Source organism: Mirounga leonina, unplaced genomic scaffold (genome assembly GCF_011800145.1).
Source record: "Mirounga leonina isolate KUSES-001 unplaced genomic scaffold, KU_Mleo_1.0 Mir_91, whole genome shotgun sequence".
In the NCBI taxonomy this organism is placed as follows: Eukaryota; Metazoa; Chordata; class Mammalia; order Carnivora; family Phocidae; genus Mirounga; species Mirounga leonina.
This window is the reverse complement of record NW_023270839.1, coordinates 30928183-30954205: the sequence shown is the minus strand read 5'-3', so window position 1 is coordinate 30954205 and position 26023 is coordinate 30928183. Positions and strand designations below refer to the sequence as shown.

Sequence of the window (26023 nt, the reverse complement as noted above, 5' to 3'; positions counted from 1 at the left end):
AGTTTCCTCGGATCCTACGTCCCTCTTTCAGATCCCTGGCTGCGAGGCCAAGATGCCTGCTGTGGCCTCGGACGAAGTTCGCAGATGCCATTTCCTCGCAGGAGCGCGGCCGGGAAGGGCCGGCCGCAGAGCCGGGCGTCCTCAGGCCTGGCGGGCGGCGGGGGAGGCCGGGCGCGGGGCTGGGCGGGGCGGCCCCTCGGCGCGCGACTGCCCGCCCCGGCTACGAGGGCCGCGGGCCCGCGAGTCCCGGCGCGGAGCGAGAGGCGCGCGCGGGCCGTGGGGGCTGGGCCGAGGCGGAGCGCGAGGCGGCGGCGGCGGCGGCGGCGGCAGGCGCCGCGGGACCAGGCAGCGGCCCCCGCCCCCCGAAGTCCGTCCCCGCGCGGGGCTGGGGAGCTCAGGGCGGGGAAGCCGCGGGGCCGCGCCACGTCCCTCGCCCGCCCCAGAGCGCGTTTTGCAGGCGGCTCCAGGCCGGGGGCTTTTGTGTCTGCGACTCGGGAGCGGCGAGAGCGCAGACCTCCTCCTCAGAGGGCGCTGTGAGTGCGCCGCCTGGGCCCGGCCGCCCGCCTCCTGCCTCCCCTGTCAGCGGCTCCCGAGGCGGCGGCGGCGGCGAAGAAGAAGAAGAAGAAGAAGAAGGAGTGGGAGGCGGCGGCGGCGGCGCACTCGTCCTCCGCACATGCCGGCCCCGGGCGGGGGGCCGCCCCCAGGCCGCGCTCCCGGCCGCCGCCGCTGAGCCCGGCCAGCCCCCGCTCGCCGCCCGGCCGCCCCGAGGCCTCGTCTTCCTCCCAAACTTTGCAAAGTCGGCCCGCGTCCCCGCCGCCCTCGGCCGCGCCTCGGCTCGGAGGCTCGCCTCGCAGCCGCAGCGGCCCCGCGCGGAGGAGGAGCCGCCGCCGCAGCATCAAAGAGACCGAATTCCCGCGGCCTGGGGGGGAGTCATGCTTTGCGGTCTGTAATGTCAGCAGAACAGGAGAAGGATCCCATTTCGCTGAAGAGAGTTCGAGGTAACCGGGAAGGGCACGGGATGGGGGGGATCGGGGCGAGTGGGGTGCGCGGGGCCGCGTGCCCGGCCGCTGGGAGGCCACGGGGCTCTGTCCGGGCCTAACTCCGCGCAGCCCGCGCGTCCCGCCGGCGCCCCGGAGCCGAGGCTGCGGTTCGAGGCGCCCGCTCGCCCCAGACACCCGCGCGGAGCCCTCGCCTCCTCGACTTTGTGTTAGGCGGCAGTTGAAGCCGCGCTCAGCATCCCTCGGTACCCCGCTCCTCTCCCCCCTTAGCTCATTCGCGAGACAGCACAATAGGCACCTCGAAGGGTGAGAAAGAAGCACCCCCCGGCAGAGACCACGAACGGTGCCCACCCCCCAAAAAGTAAGTTGGACTGCTCAAGAGTTGACGCTTTGAGGAAGGTGTACCGGGCCTTCGCGTCCCTCCCAGCCCCCCTCCCACCTCAAAGGCAACAAATACACAGCTTATTTTGCTCGGGTTTACGAGGAGACACTATATACATTCAAAAGGCATTTTCTTTATTGCCTCGTGGGTAAGAAGCAAATCACCTAAAATCAATTTTATACGTGATTGGTTTGCTTCTTCCTTGCACACTAGTTAGGAAATTTCCTGCTGCCTTACTATCTAAGAAAAATCGGAGGGAACGCTGTACCAGACAAAAGATAATGCATGTAAGTTCACAGATGCCAAATACGGCTGGAAATTTGGGGGATATCCTCCAGTTTTTATTTTCAGCTCTAAATAGGGTTAAGGCTGAAAGTCCCAAAGTTGAAATAACACTGTTTGTTCATTAAGCAAATATTTATTGAACATGTACTGTGTGCTATGCAGTGTTCTTGGCACTGGGGTACAACAGTGAACAAAGCAGAAAGAGTCTTCACCTGGCAGGAGTTCACACTCTAAACAGATAATGAACAAAAGGTATAGAATATCAAATAGTAAGTGCTCTGGAGATAAACAAAGCAGGTAAAGTGGTTAAGAAATACATCAGAGGTGGAGAGGTGTGGATTATGTGTAAGAGGGAGGACTCATGTGGAAGATGATGTTTGAGCCAGGACCAAAGGAAGTGATAGACCAGAGCCATATAGATATGTGTGGGAAGAGCAGTCTCAGCAAAAGGAACAGCAAGTGCAAAGGCCCTGGGTCTGGAATTTGCCTAGTGTATTCAAGCAACAGCAAAGAAGTTAAGGTAACCAGCAGAGAATGAGCAAAGGGAGAGTAGTATGAGCTGAAGAGAAAGATAGGGTGAGAAGAGGTGTGTGTGTGTGTGTGTTTGTGTCTGTGTGTATGTATGTGTATATGTATGTATTTAGGATTTTATTGATTTGAGAGAAAGGGTGCACATGCATGAGGGGAGGAGGGGCAGAAAGAGAGGGAGAAGCAGACTCCCTGCTGAGCAGGGGCTCAGTCCCAGGACCCCAAGATCATGACCTGAGCCCAAGGCAGCCGCTTAACTGACTGAGCCACCCAGGCGGCCCAAGAATTATATTTTTAACAGGGTTTTTTTGGCTGCTCTGTGGAGAGTAGACTATAGGGAACAAGGGCTGAGGCACGGAAGCTAGTTAGGAGGCTATTGCAATAATCCTTTCATCCAAACAGGATAAAGTGCTTTATAAATCAGTAAGTAGTAAGGTAAATTTCCAATTGACTTAAGTGATGTCGAGATCAAGAACCATGGTCATTCATCTATGTTTTTGTTCCACGTGACTAGAGATTAAACCTAGAGAACTGGATTATAACACAGTGACAATGTGGTACCCAAAAAACATCACTTGAGTATTTAGGTAGAGATTGATTTTCTTAGCCATTTAAGCAAAAACATAATTTAGAGCAGAATATTGTTTTTAAGGCTTAATATCAGCATAGGTTTTCTATTTCGGCTTTCTTTTCTATTTGTGGTTTTGAGTTGCCAAACCCTTTAAGGAATAGACTTTCCTGAGATACAGTTATTCCTTTGATATTCTTGCCGTATTATTTTGTCTATTATTATAAATTACTTTGGGGTTGAAGGAAAAAGAAAGAGGGCTCTCAAGTTTATACCTTTGAACTCAACTATCAGTCTTAATCAAATGTAATTTTGAATAAAATGGATGGGTATTTTATTGTAGGTCAAGAGCACAGATCTATCTTTATTTTGTTCCAGCTACTGCTTTTAAGTTTGGTGGCTTAGCTGTTTGTCGTTGGCTCAGGTGTCATCTCAAGAATATTCTGCGAGTTAAGTACCAGAATAAAAGGCAAAGAAAGCACTTTTTAAAATAAAAAGTCAGTATGAGGAAGGGTTTTTACAATAAGTCACTTTGTTGTGGCTATAACAATTTTTTTCCATTTTATTTATTTATTTATTTTTTTAATTTAATTTTATTATATTGTGTTAATCACCATACATTACATCATTAGTTTTTGATGTAGTGTTCCATGATTCATTGTCTGCATGCTCCATGCAGTATGTGCCCTCTTTAATACCCATCACCAGGCTATAACAATTTTTAAAACATTTTTGGATTATTTTATAAAAGGTACCAGAGTATCTGCATGAGTTCTTCTGAAGCACAGTTCTGCTGAACTTGACTGCTCTGCAACTTTTTGTTGTAATTTATATCCTAAGACTGCATGCAGGATGTAGTCTTTGCAGAACATAAACTGTGAGCAGTGCTTCTTAAACTGTTTCCCATCCACCCATGTATACAGACAGATTTAAATAGTTATGTATTTATTTCATATGTATTATAAAAAATATAAGTCATCAAACCTCTTGTTTAGGATAAGGCCAATATACACACACACAGTTTCAATTTAAAGAAATTATTAAGCAAATAGTATTATGGATGGAACTCAGACATGGCAAAATTATGACAACATGAATGACGAAGGACTTTATCAGTAGTATACTGTGTAGATCAAAAGTATCATATTCCCTGGGATATTTTTAAAAATGTAGGTTTCTGGGCCCACAGAATCAGGATTTCTGGGAGATTTCTCTACATCTTTAACAAGATCCCCCATGTTCCTTATACTTACTAAGGTTTGAGAACTGCTGATGGTAGACCTAGATTGAAAAGGTGAGTGGACAAGAGGAAGCTGATTTGTGGTCTTCTAAACTTGTCCTGATATTTTAATATTAGATTCAGAATTGCTATTTAGTGGCAAAGTATCTTACTCTTATTTTCTATCAGTTGTTACCATCCCCAGTCCCTCAGCCCTTGATTATAAGAAAGATCCATGAAGATAGGTACAATATCTTGGTTATCTTTCTATTTCTCCTCTCATTGCTTTGCCTGCAGTAAATGCCAAATGAATGAATGAGTGAATACATGAAGTAACTCATTCATATGTTTATGCTGATTTTTGATCGTCTGTTCTGTTAGAATGTTACCTGTCATCCTTATTTTAACCAACATTCTCATTATCCAGTATTCTTAGAACTCTTAGGTGTTGATCTGATCACAATATCCATTCATTTATTCAGCAAATATTTATTGAGCAGTCATAGCACCAGACAGTGGAAATATTGATTAAGAAGGCATAATTCTGTCTTCAAGAAATCTTTAGGGTGCAGACAAATAAGTAGTTACAAACAGCATGAGAAGTGCTGTGATCATCTACAGGAAATAATGGAACATATAACCTATCTTTAAGGGAATCAAGGAATGCCTCCTGGAGAAGTGTTCTAAGAAGCAGTGAGGGTTCCTTTGTGGAAATGATGTAGAAAGAGTAGCAATGAGGATGGGGGATGAGAAAAAGGTCTAGTAAGTCAGCCGTGGTTTTAAGAAGGCACTTCTGGGAGAAAACCACATTTTCAAGTAGTGAAATTTAAGTGATAAAGATGTGATGTAAAGAAGCTGGGTGGTAGAAAGACATAGCCAATAGCTTGGAAAGATAGAATTAAGAGAAAGTGTCTTTATATTTCCTTTGAAAAAAGACAAACATACTGGTAGACTTACAGAAGAACTGTAAGGGGGAGAAACTGAGAGGGGAGAAACTGAAAAGCAGCAGAAGAGAGGATAATTCATTAATAAAGCATTCATACATGTTTTTAAATAAGTGCCATGTGCTAGGCACTCGATGTGGGAAGCTAGAGATGAGACAGAAAAGGCTTCTTTCTCAAAAGTCAGGTCTCTGTAGGTGAGAGAAGGGAAATAGCATCAAGGTTTGAATGAAATGAAGAGGTAGTCTTGGAGGAAAAAAAAGAGAGTGAAGAAAGACAGAAATTGAGAGATGAAGAAGGAAGTTGAGGATTCATTCCAGATGAAGTGTTTTTAACCAGAGTTAGCTGGTTAAACACTGGAGAGATTGGGATGTGTTTCAGAATGGGATAATAGCATAGAGATACCATAAAAGTAGTAAAAGTAGACTTTACTAAAAAATGTAGGCCATGTAGAGTGAGTGTATGGAGGATTTGGATTAAGGTTGGAGAAGAAACGTAATTTACGTAGTCATAAAGTGGAGAGGAAGAGCCAGTGGAAGTCTAAAGGAAAGATTTTAGGGGGTTTTGTTGTTTTATTTTTTAATTGGTACATATAAGGGCTGGGCAGATTATCAGGAAAGTAGTTTGTTTTTCAACACATTACATGAATATCCCCCTGAGATGTTTCAGCGTGCACAATGGATATACATGGTTTGGAACTGAGGAAAGTGGGCTGAGCCAGAAGTAGAGACCTGGAAGTTATCAGTAAACAAGTCAGTACTAATTGATGCCTTGGGAGTAGATAGCTCACCTGTGAGAGTGAAAAGTGAGAAGAAAAAAGCATTGAGAAAAGCAACTTTAGGAACGCTAGTACTTAGAAGACAAAAGGGAAAAGAGGACCCTGAAGAGCAGAATGTGAAGGAGTAGCCTGAGAGGTAGAAGAGAAGAACCAACAGAGAATAGTGTCACAGAAATATAAAAGGAAGAGCGGATTTATGAGGGGAAGATAAATGAATTTTGTTTTTAGCCTGTTGACTGAAATGTATCTATCTGTGAGATGTCCAGTGTGCTCTTTCTCCCACATTCCCTATCTTGGGGAACATCATTTATCCAGTGACCCAAACCCATCTCCCATTCCCACCCAACACTTGCCCAGAGTCCTAGAATATTTGTCTCCTTACTATGTTTTGAACCCACCATTTCCTTGGCCTTTCTATAACCACTACTTTAGTTCAGACTTTATCTTTTTGATTATTATCATAGGCCTCTCACTGGTTTCCTGGCCTCCTGTTTTGTCCCTCTTAATCTATTTTCCACATTGCTGCTGCTGGTGATAAATAACTACTATCTATTGAGTACTTACCAAGCAGTTTGTTAATTGTTTTAAATGGATGTCTTGTTTAATCCTATCAAGAACCCTTTGAGTTAGTTGTTATTATTATCATTCTAGATTTACAGTTGACGAACTGATACTCAGAGAGGTCAAGTACTACGTGGTTAAATAACATTCAAGTTTACCCAGCTAGTAAGTGACAAAGCTAGAACTAAACTCTAGGGCTTAAAGTCTTAGTTACTGTGTTCCATGGCCAGGGTGCTACAAAACACAATTCAGTCATGTTACTCTTTTTTTTTCTGTAAAATTCTTTAGTGGTTCCCCATTATCTTTGGATAAAAATCCAACCTTCTTATATTGGTTCTTTTTGGTCCAGGCCTACCCCTTAGTTCTCCATCCTTCATATTCCATGAAACGCTCTCCTGTGTCCAGGTCTGAGATAATCACATTTCCTTTCTAGATGTTGTCATGGTTTCTCTTGCCTTTGAACCTTTCTTTGCACATTCTGTTCCTTCTGTTAGGCTTGCCCTCTTTTTTCCCCACCTTTGGTAGGATACTCATTCTCACGGCATCAACTTTGTTGAAACCTCCCAGGATGTGTTTCCTGATCCTCCCTCCCTCAGTCAGAATTAGATGGGACATCCTTATGTTCCCTCAACATCCTGTGCTCATGTCTATCATGATATTGATCACATTCAATTTAAGAGTTTCACAAAAAGAAAGACAAAATTTTTCTCTAGATTATGGGATCCTTATAGGGAGGAATTATTATTTTTATTTGTGTACTTAAATAAGCTCAACAGATGTTTCTGAAATCTAATTTGATGAGTGTTAACAAAGAGGTTTCAGTAACTTAGGTAATTTAGTCTTCCTAGTTTGCTTTCCCCAGAAGTGGGGAGGAGTTATCTCTTGGGAAGATTACACAATTCTCTCTTCTAACAGTCTTATTCCAGGCAATTTAAGGGGTCTAAGTCATCTTTACCTTCAAGGCATCCCTAATGTATGGTCAAGAGTGATTTCAGGTCTCCTTTCCTATTCCCAGTCTCTATAGACCTGTTAATAGCAATGTTGAGAAATAATACGGCATTTGTCTCTGGAGCCTCGCTGCTGGGATCGTATCCCATTTCTACTGTTTACTATCTGTGTGGTCTTTGGCAAGTTACTTAACCTCTCTGTACATCAATTTCCTCATGCAAAACGAGAATAATACTTGTATTTATCTCATAGAGTTCTTTAAAGGATTAAATGTGTTAATATATATAAAGCACTTAAAGCAGTGCCTGGTACATTCTAAGTTATCTGTTTACTTTTAAAATCAGAAATAGAATATACATTCTAAAATACACAGTCTAAAATACAAGTAATATGATCGACATTCACTTTTAGGTATTTGATCAATTAATAAGTAAAAGACAGCATATTTTTTCTTGTTTTGATTGGGAGTGGATACGAACTGAACGGAAATAAAGGTTCTCTCCCTTTATGGAAAAGACAATGAACCAAAAAAATTATAAAAGCAGAAGCCCCTCATATTTCACAATTTTGCTGAAACAGACAGGTACAAGTTGTTTATTACACGATTTTTATGAATATTTGCAGTTTTGTTCTCCTTTATTTCTGAAGTTTTTTGTTTAAAAATTTGGTTGACTTTTTTATAAAATAAGTTTATTATTAGAGGCATTATTATATAGAGTCAGCTTCACACATGAATGCCATCCACCCACCCCCCTATAAGCTTTACATTTGTTAGCAACTTTAAACCTCATGCACCTCAGTAATAAAAAGATCATTAGCCTGGGGGAGAACAGCTGGTATAAGAATCACAAATATTTGAAACCTTAAATCACAGATGTTGAGGGTTTTCAGAATTTAATATTTATTACATGCCCAGATTGATCTAGGTTCTGGGCATCACATGGCAGACACTTTCTGCCTTGCATTCTAAAAGAGTATAATGGCATTTTCATTTCAGTCATATAAGGCCATTTCTTATAATACTGTATTGACATATTAATTCATAATATTGCCATTCAGTGGTAGAGACCAGTGTTAACAGAAGTACATGTTTCAGGTGAAGGCAAAGCTGTTAGCTAAGATGTTCACATCCATAGTAAATGATAGAATAAACTGACATTATATCCCAGACTCCTGTGCTATTATGAAAAACTGATATTTGTCCACTGAATGTGTTGACAGTGCTTGATACTAGATCTTTTGATAGGGTGTTAAATACTATAGAAACAAATGAAGTGAAATTATGGTATAGTTTAGTCTAAAGGAAAGCAAAATGAAAACTAATATTTGAGTGTCCACTGTGTGCCAGGCAGTTTGTTTAAGCACTGCCCTAGTCAGTTCAGGCTGCTGTCACAGAATACCATAGACTGGGTGGCTTATAAACAATAGCAATTTATTTGGCACAATTCTGGAGGCTAGGAAGTCCAAGATGAAGGTGTCAGCAGATTTTGTATCTGGTGAGGGCCTGCTTCCTGGGCAGTCTTCTTATTGTGTTATAACATGCGGAAGGGCCAAAGGAGCCCTCCCAGGTCTGTTTTATAGGGACACTGATTCCTTTCATGAGGACACGGTCTGATCACCTCCCACAGCCCCTCCTCCAAAGTACCATCAACCTGGGGATTAGGATTTCAACAAGTAAATTTTGGGAGGGACACAGACTCTGTTTGTGTCATTGAATCAGCATAGTAATTAGAATGCATACTTATTTGAACTACTCTTGAAGCAAAGCTGTTTTTGAAGGAAACAAAATGTAAAATATTATTAAAAATTTTATTGAAGTAGAGTTGACACACAGTGTTAACGTTAGTTTCAGGTGTACAACATAGTAATTTGACAACTCTGTGTTACACTGTGCTCACCACAAGTGTAGCTACCATCTGTCACCGTATAGTGCTATTACAGTCCTCTCGTTGACTGTATTCCCTATGCTGGACCTTTTATCCCCCTGACTTGTTCATTCCATAACTGGAACCTGAATCTCCCACTCCCCTTCGCCCACTTTTCCCTTCCTCTCTTCCCCTCCCCTCTGCCAGCCACCAGTTTGTTCTCTGTATTTATGGGTCTGTTTCTGCTTTTCTTGTTTGTTTTGTTTTTTAGATTCCACATAAAAGTGAAATCACATGGTATTTGCTTTTTTCTGTCTGGCTTATTTTACTTAGTATAATGCCCTCTAGGTCCACACATGCTGTCCTAAATGGCAGGATCTCATTCTTTTTTATGGCTGAGTGCTATTCTAGTGTAGGGTGTGTGTGTGTGGCCATGTGTGTGTGTGTGTGTAGGGTGTGTGTGTGTGTGTCCCCGTGTGTCCCGTGTGTGTGTGTGGCTGTGTGTGTGTGTGTGTGTGTGTGGCCGTGTGTCCCATCTTCTTTATGCATTCACCCAGCAGTGGACACTTAGGTTGCTTCTGTATCTTGGCTATTGTAAATAATGCTGCAATAAGCGTAGGGGTGCATATGTTTTCTATGTGGTCTCTTATATTGTGCAGAAGCTGTTCAGTCAGCCCTCAGTTGTTCTTCAAAAGGAATTGCTCAATAAATAGGTGTAATTTGGTGTGTCCATGAAGGAGCTGAGTTCAAGGTCTTCCTACATCCCCATCTTGGATTGGAACCCCATTATAAAATATGTTAAAATAATACAGTCACATTATTTATGAGAACAGTCAATATCACAAACCAAACCATTATTGCAAATAAAGTGAAGTTAAAAAATGAAAATTTAAATGACATAAGAGGCATGCCACTATCTAGTGTACAGAACAATGCCCTCACTTCCTTTTTAAGGACTTGGAGGCTGAAGTAGATTCTTTAACAGAAGAAATAAAAAGGTGGAATATATATAATATATAATGTAATTAGAACAAAAAATACATAGAAGTCCTAGAGCAAATAATCCACAGTTTACAAAAACAAAAAGTACTTACAGATAGAAAAAATAATTTTATACTTACAAATAGATTTCATATTAAAAAGTCTTTAATTTGTAGATTCTTTAGATGAGAAAAAATTGCCTTGTTTAATAGATGAGACTCTCCAATAAGACTGTGAAGAGACACATACTTCAACTTCCAGCTCCAGATAAGGGTTAAAGGGTAAAGGAGAGATAAGAGAATTATTTTGTTTAATTGAGATTGAGTGGCATGATGTAGGGTGATAATATCTAGAGAGAGAAAATTTCTTTGCTTTCTTAAGATGAACGAGGCTTTGGGCGCCTGGGTGGCTCAGTTGGTTAAGCGACTGCCTTTGGCTCAGGTCATGATCCTGGAGTCCCTGGATCGAGTCCCGCATGGGGCTCCCTGCTCGGCGAGGAGCCTGCTTCTCCCTCTAACCCTCCCCCCTCTCATGTACTGTCTCTCTCATTCTCGCTCTCTCAAATAAATAAATAAATCTTTTAAAAAAAAAAGATGAGCGAGGCTTCTTGTTCCATTTTTGTCATCACCCTTTCCCACACCTGTTCCTCTTGTGCATTCAGAGGTCACTGGGCAGGTAGGAGTGCAGAGATGAGATAATCGGAGGGGGAGACAACCAGGAGAGACTATGGACTCTGAGAAACAAACTGAGGGTTCTAGAGGGGAGGGGGGTGGGGGGATGGGTCAGCCTGGTGATGTGTATTAAAGAGGGCACGTACTGAATGGAGCACTGGGTGTTATATGCAAACAATGAATCATGGAACACTACATCAAAAACTAATGATGTAATGTATGATGACTAACATAACATAATAAAAAAAGGTTTAGAAAATAAATAAATAAAACTTACAAGGAAAAAAAAAGAAAGAAATTCAAGTATTAACAGATTAAAAGTATCACAGTGGCCAGTGTTAACAATGAGCTTTGACAGTTTCCTTTTTCTTGGTTCTCTGCCCCACAGCTCTCAGCTCCTGACTGAGTAGTCATGGTTTACCTTGCAGAGCTAACGGCAGGTATATAGAGCAGCTGGAGAGAAGCTTTAGTACCAGAAGTTCTTAGGGTAACCTAAACGACTAGCTCTGTAACCACTGCTTTCCCGTTCCCTGGATTCTGACCTTTTACTTTATTTTTAAAGAGTGAGAATCATGGAAATTCTTGGTAGCTTGTATTCTAATTAGCCCTGATGTCTGTGATTCTGATCTAACATTATGATTACCTCACAGAGAAGAACCACCAGTGTTACAGGTAGCAGCAGGAAGGACCCAGGTAAGGCCAAGAGTCAGAACCATTGAAGATGTTATGTAATTAACTCTTTAGATGAACAACAAATGGAGCAATAGACACCAGTGGAACTTGAAGATTTGCTTTATGGAGGGAAATGTTAGACTCTTAAATAAAAAATTAATACCATGAAAGTCAGTTTCTAAAAAGAATTTAAGGTGGTTTTACTCACAGATTACTTGAAAATAATGTTTATTTAAATAGCTGCAAATGTCAGAGCCTTGCCTTATAGTGAATACAAGCAATTGTTATTAAATTTTTGGAAAGTGAACAGAGATGTACATACCATTAATTAAGAGTACTTTTTGTCCATCTTTAAATTACAGCATTTTAATTGTAAAATTATAATTATTCAGTATTCTTAATGCTATGAGTGGGAATTTATATCTTCTAGATTGGAGACTAGAGATTAATTTATTACTAATTGTTTTTATTTTTAGGAATTACATTTTTCTTTTTATATTTTTGTTATAGTGAAATATCCATGACAGATGTTAGGAAATACAGGACTTTGTTGTTTGGTACCTTTGTTTATTTATATAACCACTTTATTATTTGACCTCTAAAATTATTGCTAATTCTTTTTCCCTACCACACTCATCAAAATTTCTAGGTATTCATATTTGAGAACAACACATTTCTCTGCTCAGCATGTCAGTATATACTGTTAAGGAAAAGTGAATATGATTTGTTAATATGGAATCATCAGTTCATTTTATATGGGCTACTGGGTAGTTATAAATTAGTAATAGATTCAATCATTCCTGAACCATCAGATTTTGAATCAATGGCTGTGAGGGGTGGACTGGATCTCACTATTAGTTCTTTACTTACCATCTACTGAAATGGGATTACTACCACATCAAAGAATTTAAAAATAGGAGTTCCTTTAGTTTGAACCAGAAGTTTTCATTTTTGTCTTTTGTGGTCCACTGAAGAAGACAGTATGTGTATAAGATTTTAGGGAGGCAAACGAGTATCTTAGAAGTATATAAATCTAGTTTTACCCAAACAATCAAAAGAAAAATAGATAAATTGGAGTTCATCAAAATTAAAAACGTGTCAAAGGACACTATCAAAGTGAAAAGACATCCCACAGACTAGAAGAAAATATTTGAAAATCTTATTACTGGTAACAGTCTAGTATCCAGAATATATATAGAATTCTGACAACTTGGGCGCCTGGGTGGCTCAGATGGTTAAGCGTCTGCCTTCGGCTCAGGTCATGATCCCAGGGTCCTGGGATCGAGTCCCACATCGGGCTCCCCGCTCAGCGGGGAGCCTGCTTCTCCCTCTGACCCTCTCCCCTCTCATGCTGTTTCTCTCTCGCTCGCTCTCTAAAAAATAAATAAAATCTTTAAAGAAAAAAAAAATTCTTACAACTTAACAAAAAAGATAAACAACTTAACAAAAAAATAGACAAATGACTGGAATAGGCATTTCATCAAAGAAAAAATATATAGAGATCAATAAGTATATGAAAAGGTGTTCAATATCATTAGTAATTTTGAATATGCTGATTAAAACCACAATGAGATACCAGTTTATACTTTCTAGAATTCTAGGCTACATTGAAAATACAAACAGAGGAGAGTCAGTCAGTTGAGCGTCTGACTCTTGGTTTCCACTCAGGTCATGATCTCAGAGTTGTGAGATTCTGCCCTGTGTCAGGCTCCACACTTAATGGGGAGTCTACTTTGGATTCTCTCCCTCTCTCTCTGCCCATACCCCTGCTCTCTCTCTCTCTAAAAAAAATCTTTAAAAAAATTAAATTAAATTAAAAAGAAACAAAATAAGTGTTGGGGAGGATGTGAAGAAACTGGAACCCTCAGATTAGCAAGTGGGAATGTAGAATAGTGCAGCCACTATGTAGAGCAGTTGGGCAGTTCCTCAAAACGTTAAACTTAAGAGATACCATATCACCCAGTGATTCTATTACCAGGTATATACCCAAGAGAATTGAAAACATATGTTTATATAAAAACTGGTACATAAATATTCATAGCAGCATTATTCTTAGTAGCCAAAAAGTAGAAAAACTCAAGTTGTTCACCAACTGATCAATGGATAATATAATGTGGTATATCTCTACAATGGAATATTATTCGGCTATAAAAAGGAAATAATACATAATATAACATGAATAAACCTTGAAAACATTACTCTAGTGTAAGTGAAACAAGACACAAAAAGCCGCTACATATTGTATGATTCCATTTATATAACATATCCAGAATACATAAATATGTATAACTAGATTCATGACTGCTAGGGCCTGGGGGACTGGGAAATGACTGCTAATGAGTATATGATGGGGTGATGATAATGTTCTGGCATTAAATAGTGGTAATGGTTGTACAACCTTATGAATATCCTCAAAAACTTAAAAGCAAAAAGAAACAAAACCCTGGTTTTAGATTTCCGTGCTGCTTTTTATCAGTGGTATGACTCCTTTGCATTCTGTTTCTTTTTCTTCCTTTAAAAAGTGGGGATGACTTACCTACCTCTTAGGTTGTTAATGAAGATTGAGTTAAAGAACGTAGATACAGTCAGATATAGACTTCTAAGTTAAGATGGTAGAACAAAACTACAGAATCTCTTTTTAAATTCCAAGTGAAATGAACCAAAGCCATTTTTGAAAAAGCAAAAATGTGCAGCAGCAGCGGCAAACAAAGGAAGTGGCACAGCCCAATAACGTAATTCTGAAACAGTGCAAAATGCACTGTCTTAGGTTCTAAGACAACCTCTGCCCTTGAAAGCGATTAGTGATTTATAGAATTTTGAGAATTCTTATTAATAACCCCAAGTCTGGAGAGAAGGAAATTAAATGACTATTCTTTATATTCTCATTCTTTTGAGTAAGAAAAAAATGAATGAAACACAAAGTTAAAAAAAAAAAAAAGAGGACTGTCTGTGACAGAAAAGTCTCCAGGGATACAAACTAAATCAGGGAACACAGGAAACCTCCCATATGAGTGGGTTACCACACCCCCTGACTAGGTAGACGTGCCTTTAACAAAATGTCAGAATTAAAAACCTGGATGTTCCATGGAAACATAAGAGGTTAATCTTACTAATATAGGCAAGTGTTCAAAAGAGATAATAGCATATCCAGTCACATGAAAATGATAACATTTGTATAAAAGTGAGTAAGTTGGCTTTACTTCACGAATGTCAGTTTTGAGTTGAATATTAAAATAATTTAAAGGGGAAAAAATCACATGATTATCTCAGTAGATAAAGCATATTACCTAAACCAAGTAATCTTAGATGTGAAAAAAAGAGAGTCAGAAAGTCACCCATGTTAAATCAGAGCAAATAAAAGATCTAGACAGAATTGCAAGATGATAAAAGCATAACTATGCAAACATAGTATTGCAAACTAATGAATTAACAAAAAAAAAGAAGGAAAAGAAATAGCATGCAGAAGATGAAGACCCATAACCTAAAAGACAGAAGGAAAGATTTCACATGTACGTCAAGTGGTAGACCTTAATGAAAAAACAAAACAAAAATAAAAGCAAGAGTTCAAAGACAGGATGATTAATACAACAAAAGCTTACTCATAGATATGGTGCTAAAAATTTCTCTAGCATAATGATAACTAATGCCCCCAAAATAGAGCACTCAACAAAGAGCAGAAAAAGTATTCAAAGATGTGATAAAAGAAAATTTAGCTGAAATAAAGAATTGAATCAGAGATAGAAAAAGTAGATGGATGGAAACGGGATGGAAAAAGTAGAATAAGATATGATACCATATTATCTTAAACATTCAAAGTTCCATGAATGCTATCTAAAATTAAGAAAATTAAGAAAAGACATACATTTTTCAAACTTAATGTTTTCCTTGATGTCTTTTCTTAGAGGATTCTTTCCAAAAACTTCTCTTATGGTAAAGAAATATTTAACATATTCTATAGTTTAATTCATTTCTTTTTTCCTTTATTGCATTATAATAAAGTTAAAATTTAATGTTTTTATTTAAAAATAGTATCCCATCTTTGTAAAGGTATTACTATTGCTCTGTATTCACGGAAGTAGGTAGGTAGGTAATAAGCTAGATGTGTGGAATGACGTTAACTTAGTAGTAATGACAGTTTCTGGCTGGTGGCACTTGAGATATGTATCAGTCAGGGTCTAGTCGGAGATAGAAACCATACCAGTTATTTTTAATAGAATTTAATATAAGGTATTGTTCACAGACGTTAAACTGGTGACAAAATAGGATACTAAAGTTTTCACAGAGGTATCGACTGTGAGAAGCAGCTACCATTCCTGATGCCACAGGAGAGAAGTTGGAATTATTAGAATATATAAATTCACAGGAGGGGCCCTGTGGAGTTTAAACTCAGATCTCTGAGAAGGAGGTGCTGCTTATTCTAGTATTAATGCCTCTGGACTCTGAGGGTGGGCCCCATGGGCCTGGGATTCAAATACCTGGTGCTAATGTGTCTGAGGAGGGCACAAAAAGGCTGTTTGGGATAATAAGTGAGGTAAAAAACAATGTAATTTTGTTCTAGTTGTCTAGCCAGAACAGGGACTACCTTTCCAATTATTAGAAGTATTCCTCCGTGTCTCTCAATATAGAACTTTTGAAGGTTTTTATTCATACTGATCTTGTGCATTTTTTAAATTTATTGCTATTTTAGTTTAGTTTTCTTCCTATAAATGAAAACTTTTCTTCTACTCTATCTTTTGACTGGTTTTAGTTTGTGTATAAAAAAGCTGCTTATGTTTAAATATTAATTTAACATCCAGAATCCTTACTGAATTTTGTTACCGTTTGTCAGTTTTTCACCTTCATAGTATATAGGCTTCTCTAAATAGCTCTTAGAGATATCTGCTTTGCATTTTGTTAGGTGGGGGGGTCTTTGTCCAACACACTGATTTCTCTTTATTGTCAAGTACCATTTCTTTTCCTGAACTATTACTGTAAAAGACTGATCTCCCTGCTTCTACCCCTGTCCCACCATCAATTAATTCTCAACACACCTGCTAATATAATACTTCTAAAACTTAAATCATGCCACTTTCCTGCTCAGAACCCTTAAATGATCATCCGCTGTTCTTCAGATAAAATTCACATTCCTTAGCATAAACTACAAGGCGTTGTGTCTTAGTCTGCTTGGGCTGCAAGAACAAAGTATCACAGACGGGGTGGCTTCAACAACAAATTTATTTTCCCACAGTTCGGAGGCTGGGAAGTCCAAGATCAAGGTGCTAGCCAATTCACTTCCTGGTGAGTGCTCTCTTTCTGGTTTGCAGATGCCCACCTTCTCGCCCGTGTCCTCACATGGCCTTTCCTGTGTTTGTACTCGGAGGGGAGCGGTGGAGAACAGACTCTTCTTTCTCCTAAGGCCACTAATCACATCTTAAGGGCCTGACCCTCATGCCCTGCTGTAATCTTCATTACCTCCCAAGGGCACTACATTCAAATACCATCATACTGTGGGGTAGGGCTTCAAAATAAGAATTTTGAGGGGCGCCTGGGTGGCTCAGTCGGTTAAGCAGCTGCCTTCGGCTCAGGTCATGATCCCAGGGTCCTGGGATCGAGCCCCGCGTCGGGCTCCCTGCTCAGCAGAGAGCCTGCTTCTCCCTTTCCCTCTGCCTGACACTCTGCCTACTTGTGCTCTCTATCTCTCTGTCAAGTAAATAAATAAATAAATCTTAAAAAAAAAAAAAAAAAGAATTTTGAGGGGACACATTCTGTCCATACTGCTCTAAATGATCTGGTCCCTACCTATCTCTTTAACCTCTTCTAGTGGCACTCTCCAGAGTCCCTTAACACACTGGCCTCTTTTAAATTTCTCAAACACATTGAGCTTCTTTCTACTTAAGAATCTTTACACATGCTGTTCTCTGCCTAGAGGCTCTTCCTTATGCTGTTTACATGAGAGATTTGTTATCCTCCTGTAAGTCTCAGTTTATTTTATTTTATTTTTATTTTATTTTTTTATCCTGTAGGTCTCAGTTTAAATACCCCTTTTCTCAGAATCCACATGTGTGAGTAGGTCTCCTCTAATTGTCAACTCACTGAACTTACTTATTAATCTATTACAAATGTGTATATATGCATACATAATTTTATTCTGTCTACTCTTGTAATAATCAGAATCCTCCATAATAAAAAGTGTTTTTGTAATGGAAAAAAATTCTACTGATAAACTTTCAAGCTTTTGCTTTTGTTTGATCGTATACTGTTGAGAAAATAATACATACATTGTTGTACTTTGACCATACCTTTAAGAATTTAAAGGCTACATACCTTTAATGCCATAATTCCAGTTCTAAGAATGATTTGTACATGTATTTAAGACACTTGTACATAGATATTCATTGCAGACAGCAAAATTTTGGAAACAACCTAAATATCCATCAATAGGGAGGGAGCTAGTTTAATGAATTATGGTATAATCATACCATGAAATACTACTCAGTTATTAGGTGATAGAGCAGTTCTGTATGTAATTATGTGGAATGATTTTCAAGAAGAAAGCAAGGTGTAGAGAACATTGTGTATAGTATGCATGCCATGGTTTGTGTACTCCCCGCAAAAGATACCATGCTGGAATTTATCTAGATTATCTTCTGAAAGATAGAGCAAAAACTAGTGGTTGCCTCCAGGATAAGAAATCAGATGACTAAAGCTTCAAGTGTAGGATGGAGACTTTCTCACTGAAAGAATAATAAAAAATACTATGGAAGTAGAGATGAATGTTTCTGGCTGAAATTATGGGGAAGACTTTTTGAAGAACAAAGATTTTTTTTAAAAAAGCTTAGTATTGCTTTTATCTAACAAAAATAGAGCACATATTAACAGGTAATTATGATAGATATTGCTGTGAAAGATGTAAAATGATTTCAGTTACAAGTGGAAATGTTACCTGGAATTTTTTTTTTTTTTTTTTTAGGTGGTGATAGTGGACTGGATGGGTTAGGAGGACCAGGTGTACAACTAGGAAGCCCAGACAAGAAAAAACGCAAGACAAATACACAGGTAAATTGACATTTTCTTTAATAACAGTTTTTGTTCACTGATAAGATCAAGCTGATGAGGTAAATTTAAATTTGGTCATGAGTTTATTTCCTATCCTCATTCATAACCTAATCGTGAATTCTGCAGTGATTTTTTTTTTTTTTTTTTTTTTTTTAACTCTGCAACCAGTGGCTATTGTTGGCCTATAGGCCTAAAGTGGGTATTGCAAGAAGGAAGTGTAGGCAGACAAATTAAAATGCTTATCCTTAAATCTAACTTAAAAAGCATAGATACCTGTACTTCCGCTAAAAGATTGTAAAATCTGGGGACACAGGTTTAACCTGAAGCAGTGTTCAGCTGCTATAATCAGTAGTACATATGTATCATTAAGCGGTCATGGTGGAAGTATCTTTTATGTATAACCTGTGCTTGGATAATCGTTATAAAAACAGGCCTCTGTGCTTTTATCCCCTGTGAATTTGAAGCACTCGTTTTCTTTTAAAGACTGAGGGGAAGTATGATGTGTATACAGATTACTTTTTTCCATTTTGGCCACCATCTGTTAAACTTGCAGTGTGACTAAAGCTGGAAGTTTATTTTTCCATTCTGAGGCCAAGAGCATAGTACTTGGGGAATACTTTAATAGCTACTCCCTGAAGTTAAGCTAGTAAAAAAACTTAGATCCTGTTTATTGTTACTTAATTTTATGGTTTAAGTGAAGGCTTCTAGAATTATAGTTAAGCATATTAAACGAAAGTTATATAATGAAGCTTCTTTTGAAGCTTAAATACCTTTGGAATTTGAAGTAACAATGAGTTTGAGCTCAGAAAAGCATACCTTCTTTCCTTTCCTAAAGGAAGAAATCTACACATTTTAATCATTAAATAGAATTAAATATGAAAACTATTTGGAATTGAAAGGTCAAATGAAGAATTAGATTTTCTTAACACATAGCAAGAGAAATTTGATTAAAGCTAGGTTGTTACGTGTTAAGATAACAGTTTTAATGACTTCTTTGATCGAAACATGTACTTTATTCTACATTCTCATTTCAGGGGCCTTCTTTTCCTCCATTGTCTGAGTATGCTCCACCACCAAATCCAAACTCTGACCATCTAGTGGCTGCTAATCCATTTGATGACAACTATAATACTATTTCCTATAAACCACTGCCTTCATCAAATCCATATCTTGGCCCTGGTTATCCTGGCTTTGGAGGCTATAGCACGTTCAGAATGCCACCTCACGTTCCTCCAAGAATGTCTTCCCCATACTGTGGTCCTTACTCACTCAGGAATCAGCCACACCCATTTCCGCAGAATCCTTTGGGCATGGGTTTTAATCGACCTCATGCTTTTAACTTTGGGCCACATGATAATTCAAGCTTTGGAAATCCATCTTACAATAATGCACTAAGTCAGAATGTTAACATGCCTAATCAACATTTTCGACAAAATCCTGCTGAAAACTTCAATCAGATTCCTCCACAGAATGCTAACCAAGTGTCTAACCCTGACTTGGCGTCTAACTTTGTCCCTGGAAATAACTCAAATTTTACTTCTCCGTTAGAATCTAATCATTCTTTTATTCCTCCCCCAAACACTTTCAGTCAAGCAAAAGCACCACCCCAAAAACAAGACTTTAGTCAAGGAGCAACCAAAAACACTAATCAAAATTCCTCTGCTCATCCACCTCACTTAAATATGGATGACACAGTGAATCAGAGTAATATTGAGTTAAAAAATGTTAATCGAAACAATGCAGTAAATCAAGAGACTAGCCGTTCGAGTACCGCAGAAGCTACAAATAACAGCCATGCAAATGGGACACAGAATAAGCCACGACAACCTAGAGCTGCCCCAGATACATGCACCACTGAAAAAAGCAATAAATCCTCTCTCCACCCAAGCCGTCATGGCCATTCTTCTTCTGACCCAGTGTATCCTTGTGGAATTTGTACAAACGAAGTGAATGATGATCAGGATGCCATCTTGTGTGAAGCCTCTTGTCAGAAGTGGTTTCATCGGATCTGCACTGGAATGACTGAAACCGCTTATGGTCTCCTGACTGCAGAGGCATCAGCAGTATGGGGCTGTGATACCTGTATGGCTGACAAGGATGTCCAGTTGATGCGTACTCGGGAAACTTTTGGTCCACCTGCAGTTGGCAGTGATGCTTAATCACCGGCATTAACTAAAGGGTTTTTTGGTGTTTTTTTTTTCCTGTGTCTTACAGAGTTTCAGTGACACAGGATTTTAATGTTTTACATTATTTTTTTAAATGCACACACAAAAAGATTATTTACCTTTTAGTTTTTATTAATATTCTACTTCATTACCAGTGCAAATTTTGTGTTGTCTTTGTTTGCTATCTTAAATGAGAATAATGTATATGGGGGTGCTTTAGAAAGTACTATACAAATAAATGTTAGTTGTTGTTGTTAATCATAAAAAAGCCTCTTGAAGCTTCAAAATAATATATAGCAAATATAGGCAAATTTTGACTTTTAAAAGTTAGAATCATTGAAAAATGTACATTGCAGAGCTGAACTTTGGCAATATTACATTAAATGGTTCAAAAAATTTTTCAAGGATCTATTTGACATGTTTTCAGAAAAAACTGTGTAGTTATAACATGGAAGAAAGCATACATTTTAATGAATGTTTTAAAAAATAATAGATATGTTACCAGATTTCTTCCCACTAGGGTCCTTGAAATTAGTGACGTTCCTATTTTCAAGTCAGTCTTTTCAAGATATGTTTGTACAGATATGAGACAGATGTTAGTATATAGTAGATGCTCAGTAAGTATTTGTTGATTAACTTGTGGATTGTACCACATGAAATTGCTAATATTATTAGATCAGTTGAAAAATGACTGCAGTTGGTAGAGTTGAAGTGAAGTATGTTTCTAGTTGTGCTGTTTAGAATTATAATAGTATTAAGCTCTTCATTCCGTTTCCTTTGATTATTGAGTTGTTTTGTTATTGTTTTCCAGAGAAATAACATAGTATCCTCGGAAGAATTGCAAATACTCCTTTTAATATGATTTCAAGCCAGGACATAACTGCAAATGACATAGGTGAAACATCAAGTTGGCCTTAGAAGGCTCAGCTGGTGAAAGAACTGCTCAGTGGTGGTTTGGAAAGTCTTTTTCTGGGGATCTGGATTCAAAGACAAGCCTCAGGGGAGATCAGAATCCATTTTGAGCAAAGACCAATTAAGAGCCAGGGTGAAAGCTAACTTACAAACGACAATTTCAAGGCCTTGAAGTAGACAGAGTTTCTGTTGTGACTGGGGAAAGTGTAAAGACGGACCCAAGAACATCCTCCTGGGAGATGATCAAGAACAGAGACAGTCAGAGGTGTACTGTTAAGATTCAAAACTTCAGTGGAAACCTGTTTTTAGAGCGGATCATGACCTGTGACCAAAAAACCCCCCAAAAAACAAAACAAAACCCACAAAAAACAACCCTCCCCCACAAGATCCTGTATAACAACTGATAGTAGTTCATACGATGGTTGGATGTTGGTGAAGCTCCCACACTTGCACCATCATTATCATTGTGACCAAAAAAGTTCTGAAGTCCATGTGGTGATCTGTGAAAGAAGAATTAATCACTACTGTTTAAACCCTAGTGAAACAGCAGCAGCAGCATATCACCAAGAAACTAAAATTGTGCGTGAAAATTTTGATTAAAAAAACATCCTTTGGTTAATAAACATGAGCCCACACTTTTACATGACAGCACTTGACCTCACATGTCACAAGCCACTAAAGCAAAGTTAATTGAATTGGGACATTAAATTTTATCATGTCCATTATAATCACCAGACCTTTACCCAGTGAACTACCATCTTTTTCATCACTTGAAGCTTTTTTTAAGAAACAACATGTTCTCCAATTAAGAAGCAGTAATTGGAGGGATATGAACAATTTATATAGCTGAAGAAATGACAAATTTTATAAAAATGAAATATTTAATATCCTACTAGAAGAAAATTATTAATGCTCATGATGCATATTTTGATTGAATAAAACTTATTTTTTTAAATACAGTGTTTTAATTTTGACCTACAAAAACAGCAATTTCATATGGTACAAGGTAGTAGAAGGTTTTCTCCATTTACCTGTGACTAGTTAGAGGTGAGTACAAAATATTTTCAATATAGTTGTAAATTATATATCTTTACAATTTTAGGAAATGAAATGATATGAACTCTAATACTAGGTACTCCTTGGTGTGACAACTTTACCAATTGAAGCAGGTTAAAATGCAGTATTTTTGGTTGACTCTAACATTTGATGTGTTCAGTAGCATACTTGAAGATCCCATTTTGCTTACTTTATATTAGAAATACACGATTTTCTAAATGTTTAAGGACCTAGTTATGTTATTCTTGAAATCCTAGTGAGTGCTGATTTTGAAGAAATGATGCACTGCATGCTGTAAGCCCAGTTCTAGCATCAGATCATGGTTTTTATGACAATATAGTTTAGATAGATATTGAGTAGAACCTTCCAGTGTCCTCAGGAGTTAACATTTTACATGGTAGTACTTGAGTTGTACTTAAGGTTAAAATTGATTATGCAGTTTCTTAAGCCATCTGTTGCTTACAGTTTCAGTGGTTGTTTTGTGAAAGTGAAGTAACCGCTCCCAAGCTAGTCTAAAGGTACTTGATTTGTAATGTGATTCTTTCCATTTCCAAATAGTTGTTTTTAAAAACTTACAAGTGAATTTTTATTCAAGTATTTAGATCTTCAGAGCACCTTATTTAATTAAGAGTCTGTAAATATTCAAAGAAAAACCCGTGGTTGACTGACAGCGAGTCATAGGCAAACTATAATCATAGTTTGTGAATGTTTTCATGTATTCAAATTACTTTTCTTAACTAGTTCCACATTTGACTCTGTGTGACACTAAGTCAAAAATTAGATGGTTTTTGATAGGAAAAGTGATGAAATATAATAATGTCCAATTTGACCCAAAGAAGGCTATTAATACAAATTGATACAGCTTTGTTAGGACAAGTGATGAGCTGCCCTAAACATTTTCAAATATCCAGTAATGGAAAGAAATGTACATAGGTGGAATAATCTTCCAGTAGCATTGCACCTTTTCTTATGTAATCCTTTTCCTTCACTGAAAGACCTCATCCCACATGCACACATACACACAAAGACACACACACACACAGAACTGAGCAGGAAATCGTGGTTTCTCCTATATTCTCAAGTTTTGTCTAAGTTCAGACTGTCTAACTCTCAGCAGCTAGGCTCTCTCACGACAGCTAGGTTGCTGATAGTTTTAAAGCATCAGTTCCTTTCCCAGAACTTGCTTTATTCATTTCACGAGAGAATTCCTAGTCTACTTACTTCTGGATGCTACTGGACTCAGTAATGCTGAAACAGTTAAGCTTGTAAAAGAAAAATTATTCTTCAGATAGAGTGCTTAGAATTAGTTTTGTGATCGGTGTTTTCCTTTGGTGTGAAATACTTCTAGAGAATTGCTATCATGATTCTGGTTATCCAAATTAGAAGATTATGTACATAAAGCAAGATTTCTCTTGCAGTAGGGCTTATTCTTCGTAGATTAACACAAGATAAAGATTTTTTTAAGACTTCCAACTCTGCCTACTGGTAGGAAAAAACCTCAGTAGTGTGGGTCACCATGAATTCTGCTGACTTCAATCATCTTAATAAGGATCAGGAGTCTTCATCTAGTATTCTTTCAAACTTGTTTGTCTTGAACATATTAAAAGTGTTAGTGGTTATTGTCCAGTATACTATAGTAATTGTATTTAATAGTAAAAAGAAAAATGTAAGTAATGATTTTTTTTAAGGGAGCTCTAAAGAATTTTTGGATTTTGTTTTTTAACAGTGTACAGAGGTTTCATATGCATGAACATTTGTGCTATTTTAGATTTTTTTTTTTAATTAAAAAGTTCAATTAAGAGCATCCAGGCTCCCAAAGGTCATTTGTAAATAGTGGTATGGAACATTATATAAAATGATTAGATTGTTAGGAAAGCTCATAAGGCTTATTTAAACCATAATGTAGTTAACCAATAGTATCATGCTGAGCACTCAGTTTTCTTTAGGGAACCAATCAGTGTAGGAGGTAGAAAGAAATAGAGGTCTTTCCTTTTTCCTGATGGGATTCAGGAAAGTTAAGTTTCTTGGTGTTAGTGTTTCCTAGTTGTCCTCTTACCATCCTAAACCCTCCGGTGGAATACTATATAAGCCAACTTGCCTTTTCCCTTACTGGATGCTCTATGCTTCAAAATTTTATCTTTCCTCTATTCAGAATTCCCATTTTTTCTGTGCTTATGGCTGGCTAGATTTTAAGGGAAAAATGTTTTCCACCAAGATGCGAATGAAGATAGTGAAGAAAGTGGGATTAAACCTTTTTTTTTTTTTTTTAAGACTGCTTATTAGTTCAGGATGAATTTTTATCTAATAAGATTTCAGAAAATATGACCACATTTCAGGCACTATGGGAAGCAGTATTTTTATCAAATTGATGGATGCTGTCTTGAGAGTATTTCCCAATTTCCTTTAGATTGTTGGGACTTTTTACAGTTTTCTTTCCTCAACTTTTGAACTCAGAGGTTTCTTCTTATTTCCAAAATGAGTAACTTCCCCTTTTCCCCTATCCTGTTTATCCAGTAGAACAGTATAGAAGTCACATCTGCATTTTTCTAACTCTTGGTACCGAGGTGGAAGTTTAGAGGTACTCCTGGAGTAGGGCTGGCATTAACATCTCCCAAGACATATGGTCTAGGGGAAATGAAAAGTGGCTATCTCTAAGCCAGATGTGAGGACATCAGAGGCTGCCTGTATTTCTTTGAAAATTTTTAATGAAACCCAATGGATAAGCTTCATCTTTGTCAGTTTGTCAAAATACATTACTTGCAATTATATTAAAACTAATTCTAAAGACGTACTTTTCTTGTTCTGTAGGTGATATAGATGATGTTGCTTGTTAGTTAAAATACCTTTTATAAAAGAAAGTCCTGCTTCTTATCATGATGTATGTGACTTAAATGACTGTTTCATATTAAAACTATTTCTTCCTTATGTACTGTTTACATATACCTCTTTTTGGGATATTAGTTCAGTACTTTTATACAAATCTGAGTGTGTTCCACATTGGTGACATGTATTTTTGCAGTAATTTTTTGTTTTGTTCTTAGAGCATGTCTAAAGTAACACATGCACTAGTGCTGTGGTCTGTGGCAAAATTACTGTAATTCAAATTGGAAAATAAAATGTTTCCAGACTTTGTCCAACATTTATTCCTATGGCAAAGGAAATTACTATGTAATACTAATTATTTCTTATGCTGGTGTGTTTAAGCTACTCTATGAAGTATGTGAAACATCAATATTTATGGATTAGTAGATGGCCTGATGTTTTGAAGTGGGAGAGGGGGTAAAATTTGGTGTTAGCAATTCATAATACAATAAATACTTCTTAAAAATTTTATTTTCCTCTCACAGTTATAACTTACCAAGGAATTAGTGTCTTAATTGATTGTGCATATTAGGATTTTTTTTTTTTTAGCCCTTACCATTAAAATTATATACTAGACTTTGAACCTACTCTGATAT

At 38.1% G+C, this 26023-nt stretch overlaps 1 protein-coding gene across 1 annotated transcript; it reads left to right on the top strand.

Moving 5' to 3' along the window:
- The first annotated feature begins 351 nt into the window (after positions 1-351).
- Positions 352-26023, top strand: PYGO1 (pygopus family PHD finger 1). The gene is made up of 3 exons (XM_034994764.1): positions 352-998; positions 18347-18432; positions 19467-26023. The coding sequence occupies exons 1-3, from the start codon at positions 950-952 to the stop codon at positions 20589-20591; spliced, it is 1260 nt and encodes a 419-aa protein (XP_034850655.1). The 5' UTR covers positions 352-949; the 3' UTR covers positions 20592-26023.

Excerpts from the sequence above, each read along its gene's own strand:
- PYGO1 (XM_034994764.1), top strand. The coding sequence starts at position 950 with ATGTCAGCAGAACAGGAGAAGGATCCCATTTCGCTGAAGAGAGTTCGA. Across the intron at positions 999-18,346 it reads TTCGCTGAAGAGAGTTCGAG|GTGGTGATAGTGGACTGGAT; the intron begins GTAACCGGGAAG and ends TTTTTTTTTTAG. Across the intron at positions 18,433-19,466 it reads AACGCAAGACAAATACACAG|GGGCCTTCTTTTCCTCCATT; the intron begins GTAAATTGACAT and ends TTCTCATTTCAG.